This window comes from Notothenia rossii (assembly GCF_949606895.1).
Source record: "Notothenia rossii genome assembly, chromosome: 4".
Classification (NCBI taxonomy): domain Eukaryota; kingdom Metazoa; phylum Chordata; class Actinopteri; order Perciformes; family Nototheniidae; genus Notothenia; species Notothenia rossii.
Window position 1 is genome coordinate 90,739,703 of NC_136902.1, and position 22,035 is coordinate 90,761,737.

Genomic DNA, 22,035 nt, shown 5'->3' on the forward strand with positions numbered 1-22,035 from the left:
CCGTAGTGCAGGCAGGGGTGTCACTGTCAAACTCAAGGCCCGTGGTCCAAATCCGGCCCCCGACTTCATTTTATGTGGTCCGCAAGAGCTTGCACAGAATATAATAAGTTCATTATTATACGGTTACTGCCGCTTTACAGTAGCATGTTGCCCGTAAACTACATGTCCCACAATGCATCTCATTTTGCTACACTGAAGAGTCTTGCAATTATTTTCCCTAGACTTCTGCTTTTAGACGTAGTTAAATGTAGGGTAGGTAAGTTTGAGAAACCGGCTCGAGATACACTTTTTGTTATAGGCTATTTCATGGAATGCTCTTAACATCCCGATGGGCGATAGCAACGAATATCTTAAGTGCTTTGACAAATACTACATAAAAAAATGTCATCTGTGTAAGCCGTAGTACTGTAAAAAGCACGACCAATCATTTTAGACAGCCCAGCTAAAATAACTGGATGGCCAACCTATGCGCAAGAAATCTACCCTCGTGGGGGCGCGCTCATGTGATTGGCTTAGAATTGGGGAGACATCTAATTGGCTATAGATAGAAAAAATTACAAGTACGAATCGGGTGACTGTCAGGGGAGTCTCAAAAAACCCACACACGAATGCACAGCGATCCATGCACAGAAAGCGGTTTGTGTTTGCTGGTTCATAGGTTTTAAACGGTAAACAAATATGTGTGGATCAAAAATACACTTTTAAAACTTTTTTCTGTATTTGGATTTTATTTACATGTATATGAAACGGAACACATTTGTGTGTGCATTGAAAAACACAAGTGTGGATCCGGAAATACAAGTGTGAATCCTTTTGCGGATCATGAAATACAAGTGTGAATCCTTCTGTGTGCATGAGTGTATTATGAGACTGTTCTTAGCCCATACTGTATACCTGCCTTTCAGCCTTCCATCTGTACACAAACGTATCTCGTGCCCTCATTGGTCATGTGCGCGTTCGTGTGTGTTGGAGGAGGGGCTCTGTACGGAAGTGGCAGATTTGTTCCGGCTGTGTATTTTCAAATTCTAGGGCACTCGAGCTGGTTCCTCCAAAATTACCTACCCCACCTTTAATTATGAAGTTATTACCCTATCCCATAATAATCCAATGCAGTGGCAATAATGTAATATCATGCATTATTTTATATGTATTATATATTTATATATGTATATTTATAGTCTTAAAGTCAGGGCCGTCCCTGGCCAACTTGAGGCCCCACGCAAAGTTATATGATTAGCGAGGCCCCACGCAGTCTGCGTGATGGGCCTGTAGGGAGGCCCGGCCTCTTAAAGTTACAACCGGCCCTTTGAGTGCAACGATTAAGGCTGATGTGGCCTAGATTAAATTGAGTTTGACACCCCGTAGTGACTAGACATTACCGTAAAGACTACAAGCAGTACCGTAGATTGAAGCAAAGTAGAAAAGTGAATAACGAGTTACTCAAATATTGTCCATTAATACAATTTGAAGGTGCTTTAGGTAAGAACTTTATGATACCTCTTCTACTCCACAACAATTTAGAACAAAATGTTCTGTTTACTCCATTCCTTTTATTAGACAACATTAGTTAGTTTATAGATTTATATCTAATAATGTAATGACCATCACTACCGAAATATCTGTAAGAAAGAGACATTAGCAAGAATTCCATAGTCATAGAAATGAAGCTCAGCGCTAGTTCAACCAGGAATACCTTCTTTACTCATTCATTTACTATTTCTATGTTACTACTCTCTCATATAAGTGATTGGGGGCGTCACTCCCCAGCTTAGCCAATCACTTCGCTCTATTCTCACAAGCCTATCATAGCGCTCCGCTAAACCTTTTAAATCTGCTCTCCCCCCACTGACACCTGTCATTTCAGGTGGCTCGACGCAACCCTCCTCCAGCCCTTTTCACCTCCTGTCCCTCTGAATACAGGGTCAAGCTAAGCCCCTCCCCTTCAGACCGACCCCAACTATCCTTCACCACTAGTGTCTAGACCCCGGGGGGTTTCATCGGATCGGTTCTCCCCTCCCGAATGATACTCCTTAACAACGGGGCCTAATCGCCAAAACTCCATTACATTCATTTGTGTATTCCTGGCAATAAATATTTATTCTTACATCAAAACCGTCTCTCCTGATTGAAATACACATAGTTCTGTAAATAAATATAATTTTTAAAAAAAGGTACTTGAACTCAATTTCTGTTTGTATATAACAACTTCATGCTATAGCTTTATACTTCTACTTCACAACAATTTGGAACAAGTCTATCCAGAACCTTTTCTAGCTGCACAAGTAAAACATTATTTGATTAATTATTATCAACCAGTTATATTTTTCCAAAAAGAACCATTTTGCATAGTTAACACTTTTGGTACTTTGGGTGCATTTTAGGCTATTAATCCAAGTGCTTTTTCATTTATTTAAGTAAAATACTAGTATGAATACAATGAGGGAAATGCAACAATATAATCATATATATTGAAGTTCAATAAACTATATTTGTTGATGAGATTGTATTGTGAAAGCTCAATATTCTGAAGAAGAGGACCCTTTGAATAAAATGCTTTTGAATATTTGATCATAACTTTGTTTTAGTCTAGACCTAAAAGAAAAATATAAATCAACAAAAATATGGAACATAATGTTTTAAACAGGTTAGTGTTAGGGAATAATTAGCTTAGGTGTTCAACCTTCGACACAGTTCATTCTTTTCTCCTCTCACTGTCTCCTTTCCCACGGCATAGGTCTACGGCCTTGAGTATTGCTGCTATCTCTTTTAAGGAGGGGCAGCTTGGGCGTATGTTGTTGCCAGACTATGAGGTAGTTTACTGTTCAGGGACGAAGGTTCCCTGTCGCACATTCTTTCCTATGGACGAGAGCTCTAGTTAGATTCAGGGTCCATATTTGTTTAGTCTCACTGATGAAGAATGTTGATTATTACACTCTGAACTAGTTAAAACCTGGAGCTACAGAAAGAGTTCTTCAGAATTGGTTTGGCAACCGCTGTGTGAACTCGTGGCACACCACCCGTCTTGACAATTCTCCGGCCGAAGCTCCAAATAAACCGTCAGTGTTTGCCATCAAAGCTCCAGCTCTCACCGTGCCTCTCTGAGTCCTGACTCCAATTGCTTCAGAAGTTTCCCCCCCAGTTAGTAATATAGTTTGAATGAGTGCACATGTTATAAATAAAACAAAACAGGAAATAAAATGAAAAAATTTCTTTGTGAGAATATGTAACCAAACATGAAGCAAAATCATTGATGTTATAAATATGTGTATTTATTTGAACAAATATGAAGCAAGTATGACAACAGAAGACTTTGTAAAGTAGCTGATGACAAGGCGCTCGAGGTGAGAAGCACTGAAACTCAGGAGAGACACTCGATAACAAACTGGAGTCACGTGACTTGAGATGGATGATTTTAAACTGAAACAGCAACATGATAAATAAACAGATTATCCTACTCCAGAGTTAAGAAAAAAAATACACAACTGACATTCAAAGTCTTTAAAAATGTAAGAAATACCAAAAAAAAAAAGTATACAAAAAATTAAAAACAGCAGGAAAATCTGGTCTCTGCAAAACATCTTATAAAGCATTATGCGTTACAGAAAATGGAAAAACATCAAAAGCAACCTTTAAAAAACAAATAACATCACATGTCCACACTGTACATAAGTCTACAGCAAAGAGTGTGTGTGTGTGTGTGTGTGTGTGTGTGTGTGTGTGTGTGTGTGTGTGTGTGTGTGTGTCAGTGTAAAGCGTCTCCCATGACGACGATGACGCTGGTTCAAGGCTTGTTGATCTGGCCCATAAAGAGAATGGTACCTGGGACAGAAATAGAAAAAACCTTTTGTTAAATACAGCTTATTTTTATTGCAATATTTTATTTGTTTACCAAATCTGAGACTGTGGGCCTCCCCTCGGACAGAGTTTAGTTAACTTGTTTAGCTTTACTTATTTTGGTTGCCTATGGAAAAGAACGGAACAATGTGCAGAAAAAAAATCTAAATATTTTTGATCAATAATTGTCAACAATAGTGTAAGTTGGAAAATTGGTGCTTTTACAAAATTAGATGTTTGATAAATAATCCTCAGTAACGGCCCGTCTAGACGGCAGCGTTGAGTGCTTCAACGGAGACGCTTCCCATTCACTTTTAAATGGGGTGGCCGCACGCTTTGCCGAACTGCATTGTGGTTCCGTCGCGTCGCTTTGCCTCCGTTGCTCGAAAAGTTGAGAACAGTTCAACTTTTCAAGCGTCGACGGAAGCGTCAGCCAATCAAATCATATGCCAGTACAAGCTCTAGCCAATCAAACCGCGTGCTTGTGTGTCCGGGGCGGGAGATTAATGTGATTGGTTGTTGGTCGCACGCCAGACACGCCAACCGGCAAGCTTCAACGCACGCCGCCGTGTGGACGGGCCATAATGTGCATATCAGTGAGTCAAGGGGCAGTAAAAACTGTTTGGTAAGTACATTAAAATACAGGTTTAATAGCCAGGAGAAAAGAAACACGCAATATCAAAAAGTTTAACATTTAAGATGATGAATCTAGTATTATATCCCAAAACAGATATATTTCCAAAACCCTCTGTTTGGGATCATGTTGATGTTTTTTAATCTCATAAACACTCCCGAGACAGCATGATATTTCTGTGTGACATGAATTCAGACTTCACCAAATACAAAAAGGCATTCATTCGCTTCTTACGAATATTAGATTTTGTATATTAATTCTATACTTCTATATGAATACATAAGAGTGAAATAAATGTAATAAAACTAATAGTTGAACTACCCGTTTACATTATCTTGCTGGTAGTTCAACTATAATCATATCTGTATATTAATTTAAGTAGTTAAATTACTTTTAACTACTTAAAACACTTTTGTATATTTAGTTATCATATTGCGTTATAAACACATTGTATCTTTTTTTTTCAATGTAGTTTAGTCAAGTAGCTTAAGTGGCTCGTTTCATTAACTTCACTTAAAGGTGGGGTAGGTAAGTTTGAGAAACCGGCTCAAGATACACTTGTTGTTATATTCCATGGAATGCTCTTAACATCCCGATAGAAATGAATATCTGAAATGCTTTGACAAAAAATACATTAAATAAATATCATCTGAGGAAGCCGTGGCGCTGTAAAAAGCACGAACAATCATCTGAGCCGGCCCGGCTAAAGTAACTGGATGGTCTACCTGCCTGTCAGCCTTCCATCTGTGCACAAACTTATCTCGTGCCCTCATTGGTCATGTGCACGTTCGTGTGTTGGAGGAGGGGCTCTGTGAGGAAGTCTGAAGGAAGAGGCTGATTTCTTCCAGTTGTGTATTTTCAAATCCTAGCACACTCGAGCTGGTTTCTCCAAAATTACCTACCCCACCTTTAATGTACCCCTCTATTAGCTTTGAGTTCAATTTCTCCCAGTATGAAGTCATTGGCTGCTTTCCAAACACATCTGGTTTACTCACTTTTAAAAGTTGAGTAAAGCAGATTTAAATGAGAGCGTACCTGTTGGGTTGTGTCTGATGAGGAAGAGGAAAGGTCGGTCCAACTGTGACCCAGGGTGGAGAGGACCGAGCCATCAAAATGGCAGCTGAAAAAACAAAAGCAAACACGTATCAGTTCATGTGCAATACTGAACGTCCGCTAGAATAGAGGTTAACAAACAAATAATATAAGTGAGGTCTACAAGACACTGATTAGAGGTGATACTCAATGGATGAAATGTCCTTAATCTTTCTTTCCGCTCTTAAAAGCTGATTTATTTACACATTTATGATATTGTAGATATATCTTACATTGTTGTGTATACCCTGTAACAATATCATTTCCCAAAATGCCAAAAAAAAGACAATTAAAAAGTAAAAAACAAATAAAAATAACACGGACTGAATTATTTGACATGGCCTATTTTTTTTTTTTCAATTCTAAAGTCTTAGTTATGTGGAAAATAGACCCAAAATATAAGTATTAGTAATATATTAGACTTGTATTAAACATATATGTACATTTTAGTCGTTATATATTTGTAAGGGTTGAAGAAAGATATACTATGTGTTGAACTATGAAGCCTTTTTGTTAAAATAAAAGATAACTGCAATGAAGGATTCTCTCATTTAACGCACAGCACAGATACTCACTAGTGGCAGCTGCTGCTTTTGTTCCGTCTTCATTCACGATCACTTTGGCTTTCTGCAGCGCCTTGGAGATATACACCGCCTCCGCACCTGGAAAACAATCACTGTGAGCCACACCTTCATGTACATATCTTAATAACCAATCTAATACTGATGGGCTACATCCAGCTCCATAGCATTAGAGAACTAAACTGAAATACCTACTTATGAGAATCTAAATTAAAATTAGCCAACATTGATTTTTTTGATCATCTACACCGGTGCTTTTCACTGTGCTGTGTCGAAATGTCTTATGTCAGGGATGTCACCTAATTGTATGTTTATTATACGGTTACATGTCGCTTTACAGAAGCACACTGTCCATAAACTACATGTCCCACAATGCATCTTGTCTTTTGACATGCGCACTGAAGACCTAGACTTCTGCTTTGAGACGTAGGTAATTATGAAGTTATTACCCAAACCAATAATAATCCAATGCAGAGGAAATAATGTAATATAATACATTATTTTATATCAACCATAATGCTAATGTGGCCAGCGAAGAAATTGAGTTTGACACCCTTGTCTTATGTGAAAAGGCCCACAGTGTATGCGTATTTATTTACTATTTATTTAACTTTTTGCTATAGAAATGTATGAGGATATAACCTGCTGATAAAGATCCAAAATAAACATTACTGTCGATATTAAAGGAAAAGCTCTCTCTCTTATTTGAATCTGATATGTGAGCATGTCAGTTCATTACCCTATAGCAGATTATATTTTCTGTTCAGTTTTGTAAACAACTTTAAGGATTTAGTGGCCACATAACGAGCTTCTATTTCTGAATTAACAAATTCAGTGAATACATGATGGAGTTGAATCCACACAACAGGAAGTCAAAGGGTATAGGGTGATTTCTCGTAGGCAAAATAAGATGTCAGTTCAACTACAGGAGAGACTTGGAGAAAAAAAAAGATGTCCATATGTCGGAAAGTATTAACACATCTGCATTAATCATTTATCCTGCATCACTAAACATATCATACATGGTTAATTAATCACACTACGAGTAAAACAGTGTTGTATTAGCTCTGGTTAATTAATAAGTACTGGTATACATGTGTTGCCTAATTAAACCACATGGTGGCACTAGAGCAACAACCCATATGACAGACCCTGGTTGATGGTTGTTCTGCAGTAACCCTATAAACCTGCAGAGTTCACCACATGGCGGCACTAGAGCGTTACCGTTAGATCTTATTAAAGTCCCTCATCCAGAGAGAAGCTGAGGGAAGAAATACTCGGACTGTTTTACTTTTAAGTTAGATTTTGAATGCGCAATAAAGTGTTGCTACCTTTCCTTGAGTAAAAAGTCTGGCAGATTATCACCAGCTGCTGTAAATATGGGAAAATGTTTTTTGTATTTGGTCTCTTTTGACTCACTGAGGTGTCTGAAGTCAGCTTTGTCCTGTCTGAACACGTCTGTTATTCCCAGAGCAGAGAGGGGGGCTTCCAGATCCACCTCTGCATCAGCTGTGAACCTGCACACAACAAAAACACAGTTAACTCAGTCAAACCGGTTCAAAAGCCGTTGTTGCATGGGGGGGTGTGTGTGTGTGTGTGTGTGTGTGTGTGTGTGTGTGTGTGTGTGTGTGTGTGTGTGTGTGTGTGTGTGCATTACTATCCTTGTGGGTAAGGGTTAGGCATGTGTTGTTATGGTTAGGATAAGTCTCCAGGAAATGCATGTAAATCAATGTAATGTCCCCTGAAGTGATGTATACATGGTGTGTGTGTGTGTGTGTGTGTGTGTGTGTGTGTGTGTGTTACCTGGGGATGAACAGGCGGACCTTCTTCATGTGCATGAGTTTGCTCCAGCTGTTGACGGTGGCGATGCTGATGTGAGGAAGGACTCTGGAGAGAGGGGTCTCCTCCTCCAAGGGAATCACCATCATCATGCTCATCGTGTTCCCGTGGTACGGGAGGTCGATCACTCTGTACTTCAGACCCTGAGGGGTGCTGGCCAAACCTGAGGAGGGGAGGAAGAGGAGGAGGAGGAAGAAGTTAAAGGGGTCCTATTCTGCTTTTTAGGGGTTTTATACGTTTGTGTGTTATATAGGTTTTTGTGTATGTAAATGATCTGCAAAGAGGTCCAGACGGAGTTTCTCTCCCACACTAAGGCAAAAGTATGTTTTTATCTGTATTACTTAATGTATGTGTTATGTGTCTATAGTACAGGGATATATGTGTTTTTTCTATTGTGAATTTGCATATACTTATTGTAGCTTTTAAATATTGTAAATGTGTGATATGCTTGTAACTGCTGCTGGAACAAAATCATTTCCCATTTTACCTATCAAGAGCTTTAACAGTTGGTAAACAAATAAAAAATAAGATAAAAAGTCAAATTAAAATCGAGCAATCAAACCACATTCCTCACAAGGACTTGGCATCAATCACTCATCAAAAGCTGGACTAAAAAGGTGATATTTGTTCAGTGTTCTGAAGATGGAGAATGCTATCTATCTATCTAATATGGTCCAACTACCAAAGAATCGATAGCTGCTGCTGCTCTAGTCAGGATGGTTGTAATGATGAAAGATACGCGAGTCAAGATTTGTACAACGCCCATCGTTATGAATTCTCTCAGGATTATCTGTTGAAGGACTTCCTGTTTTTGAAACTATTTTCTTTGTTTCTCTGACCGCGGTGGCTGCTCAGTAGGGATGGGTATCGTTATCGTTATATGCGTTTCCATGTCGGCCTCGTGTGGCCGAACCCTCTATATCAGGGGTGCCCAATACGTCGATCGCGATTGACCGGTCGATCGCAAAAGGTAGTGTGGGTAGATCGCATGGCATTGAAAAAAACAAAGGGGACATTTTTTTTATATAAATATTTTTTTTAAAGTTAGCCTATCATCCATCCTTACTATGGCATTTGCCGCTTGATTGACGTGCAGGTAAGCCAGTCTGAGTTGTATTGTGCCATACGGGTTCATGCAGTTACGAGGGGGCCTCACCTCCTCACCTGAAGCGCTTATGCGGCGCAATTAGTTTATCTGCCGTTTAGTCCACTAGCACCCCCCTCCCCTCTAGCGCTCGCGACACAGATTGGGCAGGGGCGGCCCTGTAGGTAGATCTTTTGGGCTTGGCCATTTTAAAAGTAGCTCCCAAGCTGAAAAAGTGTGGGCACCCCTGGTCTATATGATAGAGAACTGTAGCATATACGACCGTTATCGTCCTCGTGTGGCTGGGGCCTCAAGATAAGAATACAAAATGAACGGCTTAACTTAGATGTGAAAGTTGTTTTTTGGCCAAAGAAAAGCACATAAAGTCACAGCTCGTACCACATTCATTGTCCATGTTTTATGTGACCATTAAACTAAATCACGGCACCGTATGTTAATCCCATTATATGCATACGAGTGTATCAGCCAGGTTATTAAAGGCTGCAAACTTTTTATGAGCAAAGTGTGGTGCAGTAATCCAGCAGTGAACACTCAGCAGGACGAATGTCTGCACTGCATGTCCTGAGTGTAAGAGCAGCACTGACTGAGAGGCTATGCACAGCTCTCATCTAAATATAGACAAACTAGCGAGTGTGTCATTTCATTTCACACCGGACTAAATAATATCCAACCCATGTGGCATGTTGACGCCTGCGTTTCCTCTCCACTCAACACAAGCTGAACCATGAGTCACAAACTGGCAATGGCTGGGGGACATAACGTCATAAAAACAAACTAAATTAAAGCCGTAAATCTGCAGACTTTTTGATGCCATCTCTCTGGAAGTTATTGTGGAAGGTACAAGCAGTGGTTATTTTAAAAGAAATATATGACTTCATGTTAAAGTTAAAAACACTTTGGAGTTTTGGACAATGCATGATGAAACAGTGATGTAAACAATACAACATATTGAAAGTATAGACTGTGGAAATGGTTCATCAGGAAGGAAAGGAAAGCGAACAAGAAAAACTCCTTATTAAAAAAAAAACTTGAAACGCCAACGACTGATAATCCCCTGCACAAGTTTGAGAGTTAAAGCCAAAGTGTTATAAACAGTACGGTTTGAGTGAAAGTGAGCATACCTCTTAGACTTGGCTTTTACTGCACGAGTTGCAAAAGAGTTTTTAAATCCATGCTGCAAATGGATCTGGCCCTTCCTACATCCAGGACATGGTTAAACCGTACACCCCAACACGTGCACTCCACTCTGCACAGCTCGCTGCACCCGCACTGCGAGGGGGACCCAAGTTCCCATCAGCAAAAACACGTGGGTTTGCTATCCTGGCTCCAAAATGGTAGCAGAGTAGAGTCTCACCCTCTCATTATTGCTCTAAAACACCTCGTCACAAATGTCATCTAGTGGTGAAATGTAATCAATAATCTCCTATCCGGCATCATAGAGCATCCAAACCATTGGGAAAACTACTTTCTCTATTCAGTGATATTTAAATGGGGAGCTTCGCACAGAAAGCCATAGATTTAGAAACCTCTCTCACGCCAGCACTCACCCATACTGAAGACGGAGAGCTGGGACATCATGGGGACTTTGGAAATGTTGCCGTCCCCCCCGGTGAAGGGCCTCATCTTGGTGTTCTCCGGCTGGAAGCGGGACTTCCACAGACCTTTGAAGTAGATTGCGTTGACGGCCACGAGTCGAGTGAGAGCCGGGTCCAACATGTCTGCTTTGATCAGGCTGGGGATGTTACCTGCAGAGAGGTATGCAACACGAGAACAGTTTTTATATTAAAGAAAGACGAGAGAAGTCTCACAGAGGACGAGGCAAAAATGCAGCAGCATATTAGGACATCAAATTGACCACATTACAGTCAAGAGTTTAGTAGAGTTTGTTTGCTTTTATGCACAAACAAACTATAAAAGGACTTGCAGGTTAGCATACTGCATGAGGGCCTTTGTGTTTAAACCCTTAAAGCTCCTTTAAATATAGTATATAAATCGATCAGGACAAAAAGAGAGAGGGTTTGTTCCTGAAACTTCCAGAGTCTCTTTACACAGAGGGGACACATGTTTATGTATGAGTGTAACACATGCCCACTTTCGGGGGAAAACAAAGCTGTCATTTGAACGGCGGTCAGTACAAATTGTGAAGTTTTTGCCAATCCGATCAGAAATTTAAGAAAAACGTGGATTTTTGGATCTTCAAAGAGCCCGGTTACGATGGCCAGTCAGGCAAACAATTACATGAAATCATTGGAAATCGACGATCGGGCTCGATATATGGTTAAATATAGCAGGAGGCGATCGATGTCCATAGATGAGAGAAACATCTACGTCACTACCAGGCGAAAATTACGTCCCCGCCCACTTTTGGGGGAAAACAACGCTGTCATTTGAATGGCTATCAGGCCTGAAGCCACAGAGATCTTCTGTTAATGTCCTTTCTTCTTAGAGGAAGTAAAGAAAAACGTAACTCAATCAATCAATGTGGATTTATATAGCACAATATCACAAATGTTACATTTGTCTCAGTGGACTTCAGTTTGTACAGAATATCAGTATGACAATACGACACCCTCTGTCCTTAGACCCTCACATCGTACAAGGAAAAACTTCCAGAGAAGGAAAAACCCCACACTCTGGATTTGTTTTAATGTTTGAGGTGCAATAAACGAAAGCAGCTTGTTGGCGTGATAAAACTATTATGTTCCGCCTCGCTCATGAAAGTAACAGCTGGCGAAATGACGGCCTCGCCTACTGATTTTAATTCAACCATATATCGAGCCCGATCATTGATTTCCAATGATGTAATGTAATTGTTTGCCTGACTGGCCATCGTAATCGGGCTCTTTGAAGATCCAAAACCCACGGTTTTCTTACATTTCTGATCGGATTGGCAAAAACTTCAGAATTTGTATTCGGCACCATTCAAAGGACAGCGTTGTTTTCCCTCAAAAGTGGGCGGGGCTGTAATTTTCGCCCGGAAGTGACGTAAGTGTTACTCCCATCTATTTAAGACATGGAAAAGTGTATTTTACATAATAGGTGACTTTTAAAATGTTGAAAGCAGAATAGGGTTTAAATGTACAATGTGTACCATTTTCTACCACTAGGGGGCTCTTAATCAAAACAACAAAAAAGACAAGAATTCAGCTGCAGCATATCAGGATGTGAAGTTGACCACATTACAAACACAAAGACTTATACTGTACAGATTAAAGTTGAATATGTTTTGTTTTTTTTAATGTAAGAAAAATATATTAAATGACTTTCAGGTTAGTATATGGGGGCTTTGGTCAAGTCATTTTCTACCACTAGGGGTCTCAAACTAATTGCAAAAGACGTGGGTTTGGTAAAGTAGCGTTGGATTGGTTAGGATAACTTTATTGTTAATTGTTCAGGATGTTTCTACTAAAAAGCCAACTAATCTGCAGACTTCTTCCTCTCCAAAACAAACAGACTTGGTGAATACATCCTGTAACGATAAAGTAGTTTAATCTTAAAACAAATCTGTGTTTCCTTGATGATGATTGGCTGCTGCGAACATTTCCTCAGCTTGTTTCTGATAACTTTAGATTAAGGCTTAGAAATGTAATGAAAGTCGTGCTAACAGACTAGATATCGTCTGAAATCTTGGATATGGTGATACATCGAAGGGAAAGTGTTTCTATTCCTTGTTTCAAAGGCTGCATTAGAGTGAAGTGATATACATTTTCTGAACTTAGACCATTTGCCTATATCTGCTTACCCATTAGATCAACAATACTCATGGTTATTTATCAAAAATCTCCTTGTGTACCCAAAGTCATCACTACAATATCATCATAATATCCATGCCAGGTATTTGGTCAAAGATACTGTGAGGATATATCATTTTTTCCCCAACCCTTCTTAAGATCCAGACGTCAGTTTACTAAAATCCTTCATTGTAAATCTCTTGCAAATGAAAATTAAAAGAATATCGATACAAAAACTGAATGCAAAGAGGGCGATGGAAACCACACAACGCTGTCTTTTGTTAGTGTATCGATGGAGAGAACCTTAGTGTCAGAGTTAATACACACATTGGTACAAAACTGCCTGGCACTATGAAATGTTTTTTTAACAAAGAATGATATATAACAATGTAAAGATATATTCTCACACCTGCTTTTACTATTTAAGAATTTGTGATATTATCAGACAGCTGTTATGTTAATCCACATCTCCTACCTTTGGTCTTATTGCTGACCCACTGGTTGATTTCGTCTGCAGCTGCGTTGGGGCTGCTGAAGTCCAGCGCTCTGCTCTCACACTGGAAGTTTGCTTTGTTGGAGGACAGGAAGGCCTCTTCCATCTTGAAGCCCCGCTGTCTGAACAAGGCGTTAGCTATCAGCACGATGTCCTGGTTGGACTTCGCTATCAACGTCTTGTGAAGCTTCTTCAACATCCTGTACGGGCCTGAGCAAAGAAAGTACAAGTTTAATAGAGCGGTGCAGTGACGCGTCCTAAAACCCCGAAGTGAGTCAGCATTTCTCCACTTCCTGTTCCCTCGTCTCAGAGCCAATGGGATCTCTCCATAGGATTTTTGAAAGTAGCTGAAATAAGGTCTGTGGTTGAGACACATTGAAAAGACGGATCACGTTTTGTTCTACGACATTAAACACATCAGCAGTGACCCCACTGGTGATCCCTGAAGAGTTGACGTGTCTGAAAAACGATGGTTGTTACCAAGTGGCTGAATAGGACTACAGAAGTTGTGGAGGCCGTTGTACGTCATTACGCCGAACACGTAAACACTCCTCTAAGTTTGTTTGCCCTGTTCTGCTTGAAAGCAAGTCCCTGCCTCCTGCAGACTGTTCAAACAAACGCTTCAACTCGTACCATTTAGAATCTGTGTGTTTGAATATGGATCTTAAGTTGGCGTGACGTTGAAGTTGTGCTGCTGGACTCGGCTGTAGTTCCTTTATAGCATAACGTTAGCATTTAGCTTCTGGCGATCAGATTTATGATTCGAACATTATAAAAGTAGGGTAGACATGTGGAGATTATCCGGCTGAACAAAACGTGCATTTATCAAACAGGTTCGTTTTCCACAGACCTTATTTCCAGCTATTTTCCAAAACCCTCTGGAGAAATCCCATCGCTTTGTGTCGAGGGAACCGGCAGCTTACTTCCGGGTAAACACGTCATCCCTGCACCGCTCTAATGTTATTATTTATGATTTTCAATTCAAATGTATTTATATAGCCCCATAACACAAGTCACATTTGTCTCAGAAATCAACAAACACAAATGATAATATAGTAAAATGACAAGCTAAATGTAAAAATACCAATGAATGAACTGACACAAATACATTTAGAATACTATAATTACAATTCCATCAAATGAAGGGTCCATGAGGAGGTTCAAAAGGGAGTTTAAAAACAGTCCTAACTGTACACTGTACTAAAGAGGAAAGTCTTCAGCCTGCTCTTAAATGTGTGGAGACAGTCTGCCTATTTAAATAATAAAGGTTTGGCCAGTAGTGCTAAATATCTTGTTTATTTTGGAGTGTGAGTTGTAGAGATATTTGAACCCAAACCATAATCTTTTCCTCAAACTAACTAAGACAGCTTGTTGCCTAATCCTAAAAAGGTGTTTCTGCCAAAGCCCAGCCCCAAAGACAAACTTCTCCCATGTGCAAACAGTTGAGTTAAAAGGAAATAGTTCCTACAAGAAGAGGCTATAACAAGGTCTTTGGAAATGTATTTAGACATGCCATCTTATCCAAACCCCAAGGAAGTGTGCAGGCAGTTGAAGCAAATTTCCGTAGTGGTCAAACAGTGGTACTACACTCCCGTTATCGCCCGTGACGTCACTCTGGCCCAAAAATACCTTTTCCCATTGACTTACATTGGGAATGAGACCTCTGTAAAGCAGCGTTTAAGGTTTTTGCTAAATAAACTACCCAGGACAATCACTTGTACAGCCCTTATGTAAATTAGTAGGGTCTAAAAGTTGTAATTTGCACTAAAAGCCGACTCAAGAGTTATTTCTCTCTCCATTCATTTGACGAAGCAGAGAAGGGGAGATCCTAGGCTTATGGGAGAACTGAAGTGAACATGCTCTTTAAGGAAGATATTCACTTGTTCAATCTTCAGTCGCTCAGTCTTCATTTACCACTGAGCAACTCTTACAGGAATGAACGGTCTCTGCCTCGGACGCAGTATCCAGTTCTCTTTATACCTCCATGATCCAATCCCATTATATTGGACAGGAGGCAGACATGTCTACGACCAATATCTCAGAAAACAAACCTAAACACTTTACTGTAGATCTTGTGTTTTAGAAGTCTAGCCTAATGTTTCTGTCTAAAGTCTGTCATAAGGCCTTCATTAGTTTCAAACAGTAAAATTACCAAAAATGACTGTATTTGTAACTATACCTTTAACCCAATCAAAAACAAGTAGGCTATTTTGTGTGTGTTCTTTCCTCTAATTGGAGCCTGCCTCTCTCTTTAAAAAGTTTAGACTGATAATTAGCACTTTTTTTTTCAAATGTATTTTGGGGTTACAGTGCCTTTAGAGTAGTAAGTATTTGGGGGCTACAGTCCCTTAGAGTAGTAAGTATTTGGGGGTTACAGTCCCTTTAGAGTAGTAAGTATTTGGGGGCTACAGTCCCTTTAGAGTAGTAAGTATTTGGGGCTTACAGTCCCTTTAGAGTAGTAAGTATTTGGGGGTTACAGTCCCTTTAGAGTAGTAAGTATTTGGGGGTTACAGTCTCTTTAGAGTAGTAAGTATTTGGGGGCTACAGTCCCTTTAGAGTAGTAAGTATTTGGGGGTTACAGTCCCTTTAGAGTAGTAAGTATTTGGGGGCTACAGTCCCTTTAGAGTAGTAAGTATTTGGGGGCTACAGTCCCTTTAGAGTAGTAAGTATTTGGGGGTTACAGTCCCTTTAGAGTAGTAAGTATTTGGGGGTTACAGTCCCTTTAGAGTAGTAAGTATTTGGGGGCTACAGTCCCTTTAGAGTAGTAAGTATTTGGGGGTTACAGTCCCTTTAGAGTAGTAAGTATTTGGGGGTTACAGTCCCTTTAGAGTAGTAAGTATTTGGGGGTTACAGTCCCTTTAGAGTAGTAAGTATTTGGGGGTTACAGTCCCTTTAGAGTAGGAAGTATTTGGGGTTACAGTCCCTTTAGAGTAGTAAGTATTTGGGGTTACAGTCCCTTTAGAGTAGTAAGTATTTGGGGGTTACAGTCCCTTTAGAGTAGTAAGTATTTGGGGGTTACAGTCCCTTTAGAGTAGTAAGTATTTGGGGGTTACAGTCCCTTTAGAGTAGTAAGTATTTGGGGGCTACAGTCCCTTTAGAGTAGTAAGTATTTGGGGGTTACAGTCCCTTTAGAGTAGTAAGTATTTGGGGTTACAGTCCCTTTAGAGTAGGAAGTATTTGGGGGCTACAGTCCCTTTAGAGTAGTAAGTATTTGGGGGCTACAGTCCCTTTAGAGTAGTAAGTTTTTGAAGGCTCATCTGATTGCACCGACTTCCGTTCACGTGAAGAGCTAATGGACCAAATTGAAACATTAAAACACTGGCAGACAGTCCACTTTATCAGCAGAACTTTCTCTGTTTCTGTTGAGTTTCTTATGTTGCTTTGTTGGAGGAGCCTCAAAATACTTCCGTTCATCATCGCCATTGTGCACACGACACTAAAACCACCAACAAAACAGGGTCTTTACCGTTCTTCTTGTATCGCAGACCGCTCAGGATCTGCTTCTTCGTCTCTCCGTGGGCTCCAGGCAGCAACATCCCCAGGATGGAGGCGACACCGTGGGGGGAGAGCACCACATTCTCCAGGGGTTTGGTACTGACTACTTGCTGGAAAACCCGAATGCCCAAATCAGAGCCACGTTCTGCGTAAGTGAGAGCCTGGGGCTGAACGCCCTTATGGCCTACGACGGTCAACGCGAGTGCACACAGGCACAACAGTGAGAGGTGCTTCATTTTCAACTCTGCAGCACCTAGGAGGAACAACAAAACAACAAAAAAAAAAGTAATATTAGACGATTTTTGTTTCAACAACGACCACATCTGTTGATTTGCTCTCCAGCAGACACACATTTCTTGTTGTTTGCATCTGAGTTTCGTTACAAGACATAACAAAAAAAACAGATTTCATAAGAACAAGCGCTGCAGAAAACAATGGTTTCATTATCGATGAACTGGTTGGTTTAAATACGGTTAGAAAATAGTGAAAATGTCCATCTAGTTTCTTGTCCACTGTAATATCTTCAATACGATATGAAACTGAGAAAGAGATGTAGAAAATAATCTTCATTTTTGGTGGCTGAACCTCATTCTCTAACACTTTTGCCTGAAAACTGAATTTAATGATTAATCAATTATCTAAATTGATGGCAAATATCTTTCTGTTGCTCTACTAATAGTTAGTTGGGTCTTTAAAGCGACTCAGCCCACATTTAAACCTACATTAATGAGTAGGGAAGCCTAAAGTGTCCGGTAAAAACATACCTTGATTCATACAATAATCATATTTGAAATAAAAAAGGCTTTATCTAAATAGTGCCAGATTGAGGATGGGCAAACCATGGAGATTACACGTGACTTGTTAGACACTTTTATCCAAAGCGATTTACATACTCAATACTGTGGGCAATCCCCACAGGAGCAATTTGGGGTGAAGTGTCTCAGGGACACAACGACATGCTGACTGCAGTGGGGTTTGAACCTGTGACCCCCTGATCCCAACACCAACCCACTGTGCCACACGAAATGGAAAATAACACTGTGTAGCAACAGTGACAAATGTATGCTTCACATTAATTATAGGGTAGCTGGCTGACATGATCGCACCCGTTTTCATGGGGTCTGTCAGAGCCAGTATTTTTGGCCATGATGTCTGTAGTCAAGAAGACCGTATGAAAGGACTACATTTCCCAGTGGCAGACTCTAAAGAGACGTGTTTATGTTCCCGTGAAAGTTATACAAGCCGACACAAAGAAAGAAAGGCTGTTTTATTTGAGTTGTTTTGACTTTTGAAAAGGCCGGTTTTCTTTGTTGAACGTGTGAAAAGTGTGTTATTGTATTTGGAGTAAACGCACATAGCACCATATCAAACACCATCACAGGCAAAGCAAGTCATCCACATGCGAGTCAAGTAAATCTGATGGAAGGAAAACGCGTCAGAAATGTCTGTTTAGGCGTCAAAGTGGCTCGATAGGAAGGAAGGAAGCCACCAAAAGGTTCAATGATGTGTAAAATCTTTTGGATATAAACCTTTCAAAAGTGTTTTATTGTCAAAGTGTATAGATTTGTTTTTTATCTTCACTGTCTACTGTATGTTTTTCTACTTTTTAACAGTGATGCAAACACAGGTAAAAAGAGAGAACTATTCGAAGCAGGAAAAAAACAGCGTAATATACCATCTGACAAAGGCCTGTGCTATAATGCTTCAATGAACTGGCTGTTCTTTATAATATACTCAGATCAATAGGAGACAGAGATGTTATAAATCAAGGGTTTTTATTATTATTTACAGCAGGGGTGGGGAACCTTTTTCCTCTCAATTTTTACAACATCCTGACCACCAAAACAGAAAGATATGGACACAAGATAATGTGCAAATGTATTTAGTATCCATGTGAACATGATTTAAGTGGGGGGGGGGACCTTTTAAAATAATGAAGTTAAAAGCATCAATCTGGTGCACTTTGAGAGCAACATGAGGAGATCTATGGGTACATCTTTCAACACCCATTTGAAACAGAACTGTAAGCAGATTTTTCTTTTTGGATATTTTACAAATCACTCCCCTTTTAAACTCTATTCTTGTTATTTTTAACAACTTTTTTGTTACTGTCATATCGTATTTTATACCTGTTTTTCATTTAGTCTCTAATGTCTCATTAATTATAATGATCATATCAAGGTGGGCCTTAACCTCACTGAGCTGAGGTTATTTGAGCCTCTCAGGAGAGAGCTCTCTTCCACCTGGTTTTAGAAAAGCTCTTTAAATTCGTTAGCATAGCTAGCTAACCAGATGCTAATAACAGATCGCCACTGTGCTTACAAATAAAGACACAGCCACGCAAACACTGCGGCATGTGTACGGCTCCTTATGGGTACTGCAATATTTGAAGAGCTGGAGCGGCGTTCCGGTGCACTCCGTTACTCCTTTCAGACGAGACATAACCACGTGAAGACACGTTACGCTCGTGTTGTGTTCAAGGAACCTGTCCTTGGCCAGGAAAAACAGGTACTCGCTTGTTTAATTATTTTGCGATCTAGATTTCTTCTTCTTTTTTGAAGTGAGAAGTTGTCCGTCAGTCGGACGGACTAACGGACGACCCCCCCCCCCCCCCCCCCCAAAGAAACGAAAACTCTTCGGTTCTCCACGAATTACACAAGTCACCCAAAGCAGCGTTAAAAAAGCGGGAGGCGCCGAAAAGCGACTAATTTGCGTCACTGTTTTAATGCCGTTTTAATTCTATTTTGAGATGTTTAAATTCTAGTATTGTTTATTTCTACTCTTTAATTTATACTTATTACATTACATTGCATTTAGCTGACGCTTTTATCCAAAGCAACTTACAATAAGTGCGTTCGACCAAGAAGATACAAACTTGAAGAAAACAGAATCATATAAGTTCATCAGGTTTCATAGAGCCAAAACATTTCAAGTGCTACTCAACTGGCTTTAGATAAGCCAGTCCTTTATTAGTATATAAGTGCTTTGTTAGTAATTCTTTGTTAGTAATTTTGTGCAACGCCTTGTTTTTTATGCTGCTGCAACGCAAACATTTCCCAATTTGGAATCAATAAAAGTACCTCTTATCTTATCCTATTACTGTGCTGTATATTTCAAAGCATATTTTAATACAAAAGAAAATGAAAAACACATCATTTCCTGGCCTTCCTGCAGTAACTTTGGGGAACCACTAGAGGTCACATGTTGAGGACTTGAGGATTAGTCCTGCTACATCAAAAAAAAAAAAAAAACTATCTAAAAGCGAGTTTGACTGATTTGTGTATTTATTCATTTCCCTGTACAGCACTTTGGTCAGGAAGCTGTATTGTTTTGTATAATTGGGTTTCCTATAAACAAAGTCCAGTATGTTCCTCTCATCATGGCAAACTAGAAACCTTTGCTTTTCCTGAGGCAATAAACAGAGCTCCGCAGGATCTGACTAACTCTTACTCACTCACTGTTTGATTACCATCCCCACATAAACACCTTACTCACCGACACTGGGCTCCTCTTTCATTCGGACTGAAATTAGACCAATTACAGAGCACTTAGGAACATTACGCAGCACTAGTCTGCACCCCAATGAGGGAGAAGGGATGTAGTGTGCTGCTTCAGAGGACATGTAATCATGCTTTAAAGTGTATCTACTGGTTAGATTTTCAGTTACATCTCACAGATTATTCGCGGGGTAAAAAAAAAACATGGCAGTGAAATGACACGCAGTTCGTTTTATGGCCACCCAAACTCCATTTATACAATGCTGGCAATTAAATCGACTTTGTTTTACAAAATGACTTCAACTCCTGTACTAATAATTATTAATTTTTTGGCAAAAAAGTGAGTATTTGTTAGAATAAAAGCTGTAAAGTTAAGCCCTGGTTCCCAAGCTTTCTTGAGGTGACACAATTAGAGGAAATGGGACTTAGTTCAAATATACAAATAGTTTAAAAGAGGATACAAAATATGCAGTCGTTTGGGGACTGTGTATAACCTCAACAATAGGGTTTTGTTAGAATAATGCACCAGGAAATTCCTTTAATCTTGGCTGACTTTACTTTTCCTGCGACAATACATAGAATCTATTCACTCACTGCTGCAGGAGGCCAATTATGTTGCTTTCTTTTGAAAAAGTTGACCAATATCTAGTAATTTTTGCTCAAATATAAGTGGAACTCGGATGCACAACACGCGGAGAGTGGGTGGTTGTGTTTGTTAATATTTATGACGTATTTCTCACTGTTTAATCTACAGAAATTGAGAAGTAGCACCAATAACAAAAAGCCATTTGTGAACACCACCATTCTTTTCTCATACCCCTGCACCTTGTAATGCTAAATAAAAAAGGAGCTCAATGTGCGTGTGAAGTGCACTTTAACTATTACACACTGAACATTTTAGACCCTTTTTAGTACATAAATTGACTTTAATGTGACAGTAAGGTTAACAAAACAGTCCTTATTAACTTACCTATCACGAGGTGACTTTGTTTTCCTCCCGCAGGTGAAACTGTGAAAGTGTATCACTCCGCTTGACACTTTTAAAACGAGGAATAAATCTTCTTCCGCGATGAAATATAAAACGCGTTATTTCATGTGAAATAGAGAAGTGACTGCACCGGTTATTCAGAGAGGAGAAGACTGAGGAGTTTATTCGACTGAACTCCGCCTTCAAAGTACAACCAAACAAGAAGTGAGAGTCCGTGTTAAAAACAAAATAGTGCGATAAGTGTTTCCGGTGACTCTTCAAAATAAAACCTACAGGTTGTCGAATAACGTTAACAAAAATAATATTAAAAAACAGTTTTAGACTTTTAATAATTGAACATTTTGCTTACATGTTGTTGCTGTATTTAGGCGTATTTAAAGCTGGCATTTTCTAAAAAGCAAACATATTGACAGACAAACATGCCCAATTTAAAACACGATAAATACAATACAATAAAAATAACTGATACATGTTTTGTTTTTTTCAACTGACCAGTCAACAGTTATTAAAACATACATAGCACAAACATTGTCACATGAACATGCTGAATAAATACATATTTTTTCCACATATTTACAGAAACAACATTACATTTACAAATAACTATAAGCAAATGAAATACAGTGTTCTGTGTTCAACCCAATAAAAATGGGTCAATTAATTAATTGGATGAATGTTTGTATATTGCAAAACCAGTCATGTTAGTTATGTAAAGTCACATTTTATGGAAAACATCTAAAAACCTC

The 22,035-nt window shown here is 39.5% G+C and overlaps 1 protein-coding gene across 1 annotated transcript; it reads right to left on the bottom strand.

The window, feature by feature from the left end:
* Positions 1-3,247: 3,247 nt before the first annotated feature.
* Positions 3,248-21,490, bottom strand: serpine2 (serpin peptidase inhibitor, clade E (nexin, plasminogen activator inhibitor type 1), member 2). The gene is given in 10 exon segments (XM_079678476.1): positions 3,248-3,819; positions 5,504-5,543; positions 5,545-5,588; positions 6,136-6,222; positions 7,561-7,658; positions 7,945-8,143; positions 10,633-10,830; positions 13,292-13,519; positions 16,776-17,057; positions 21,272-21,490. Coding segments are annotated over 9 exon segments (1,197 nt in total). The 5' UTR covers positions 17,041-17,057; positions 21,272-21,490; the 3' UTR covers positions 3,248-3,781.
* Between the last annotated feature and the right edge of the window lie 545 nt (positions 21,491-22,035).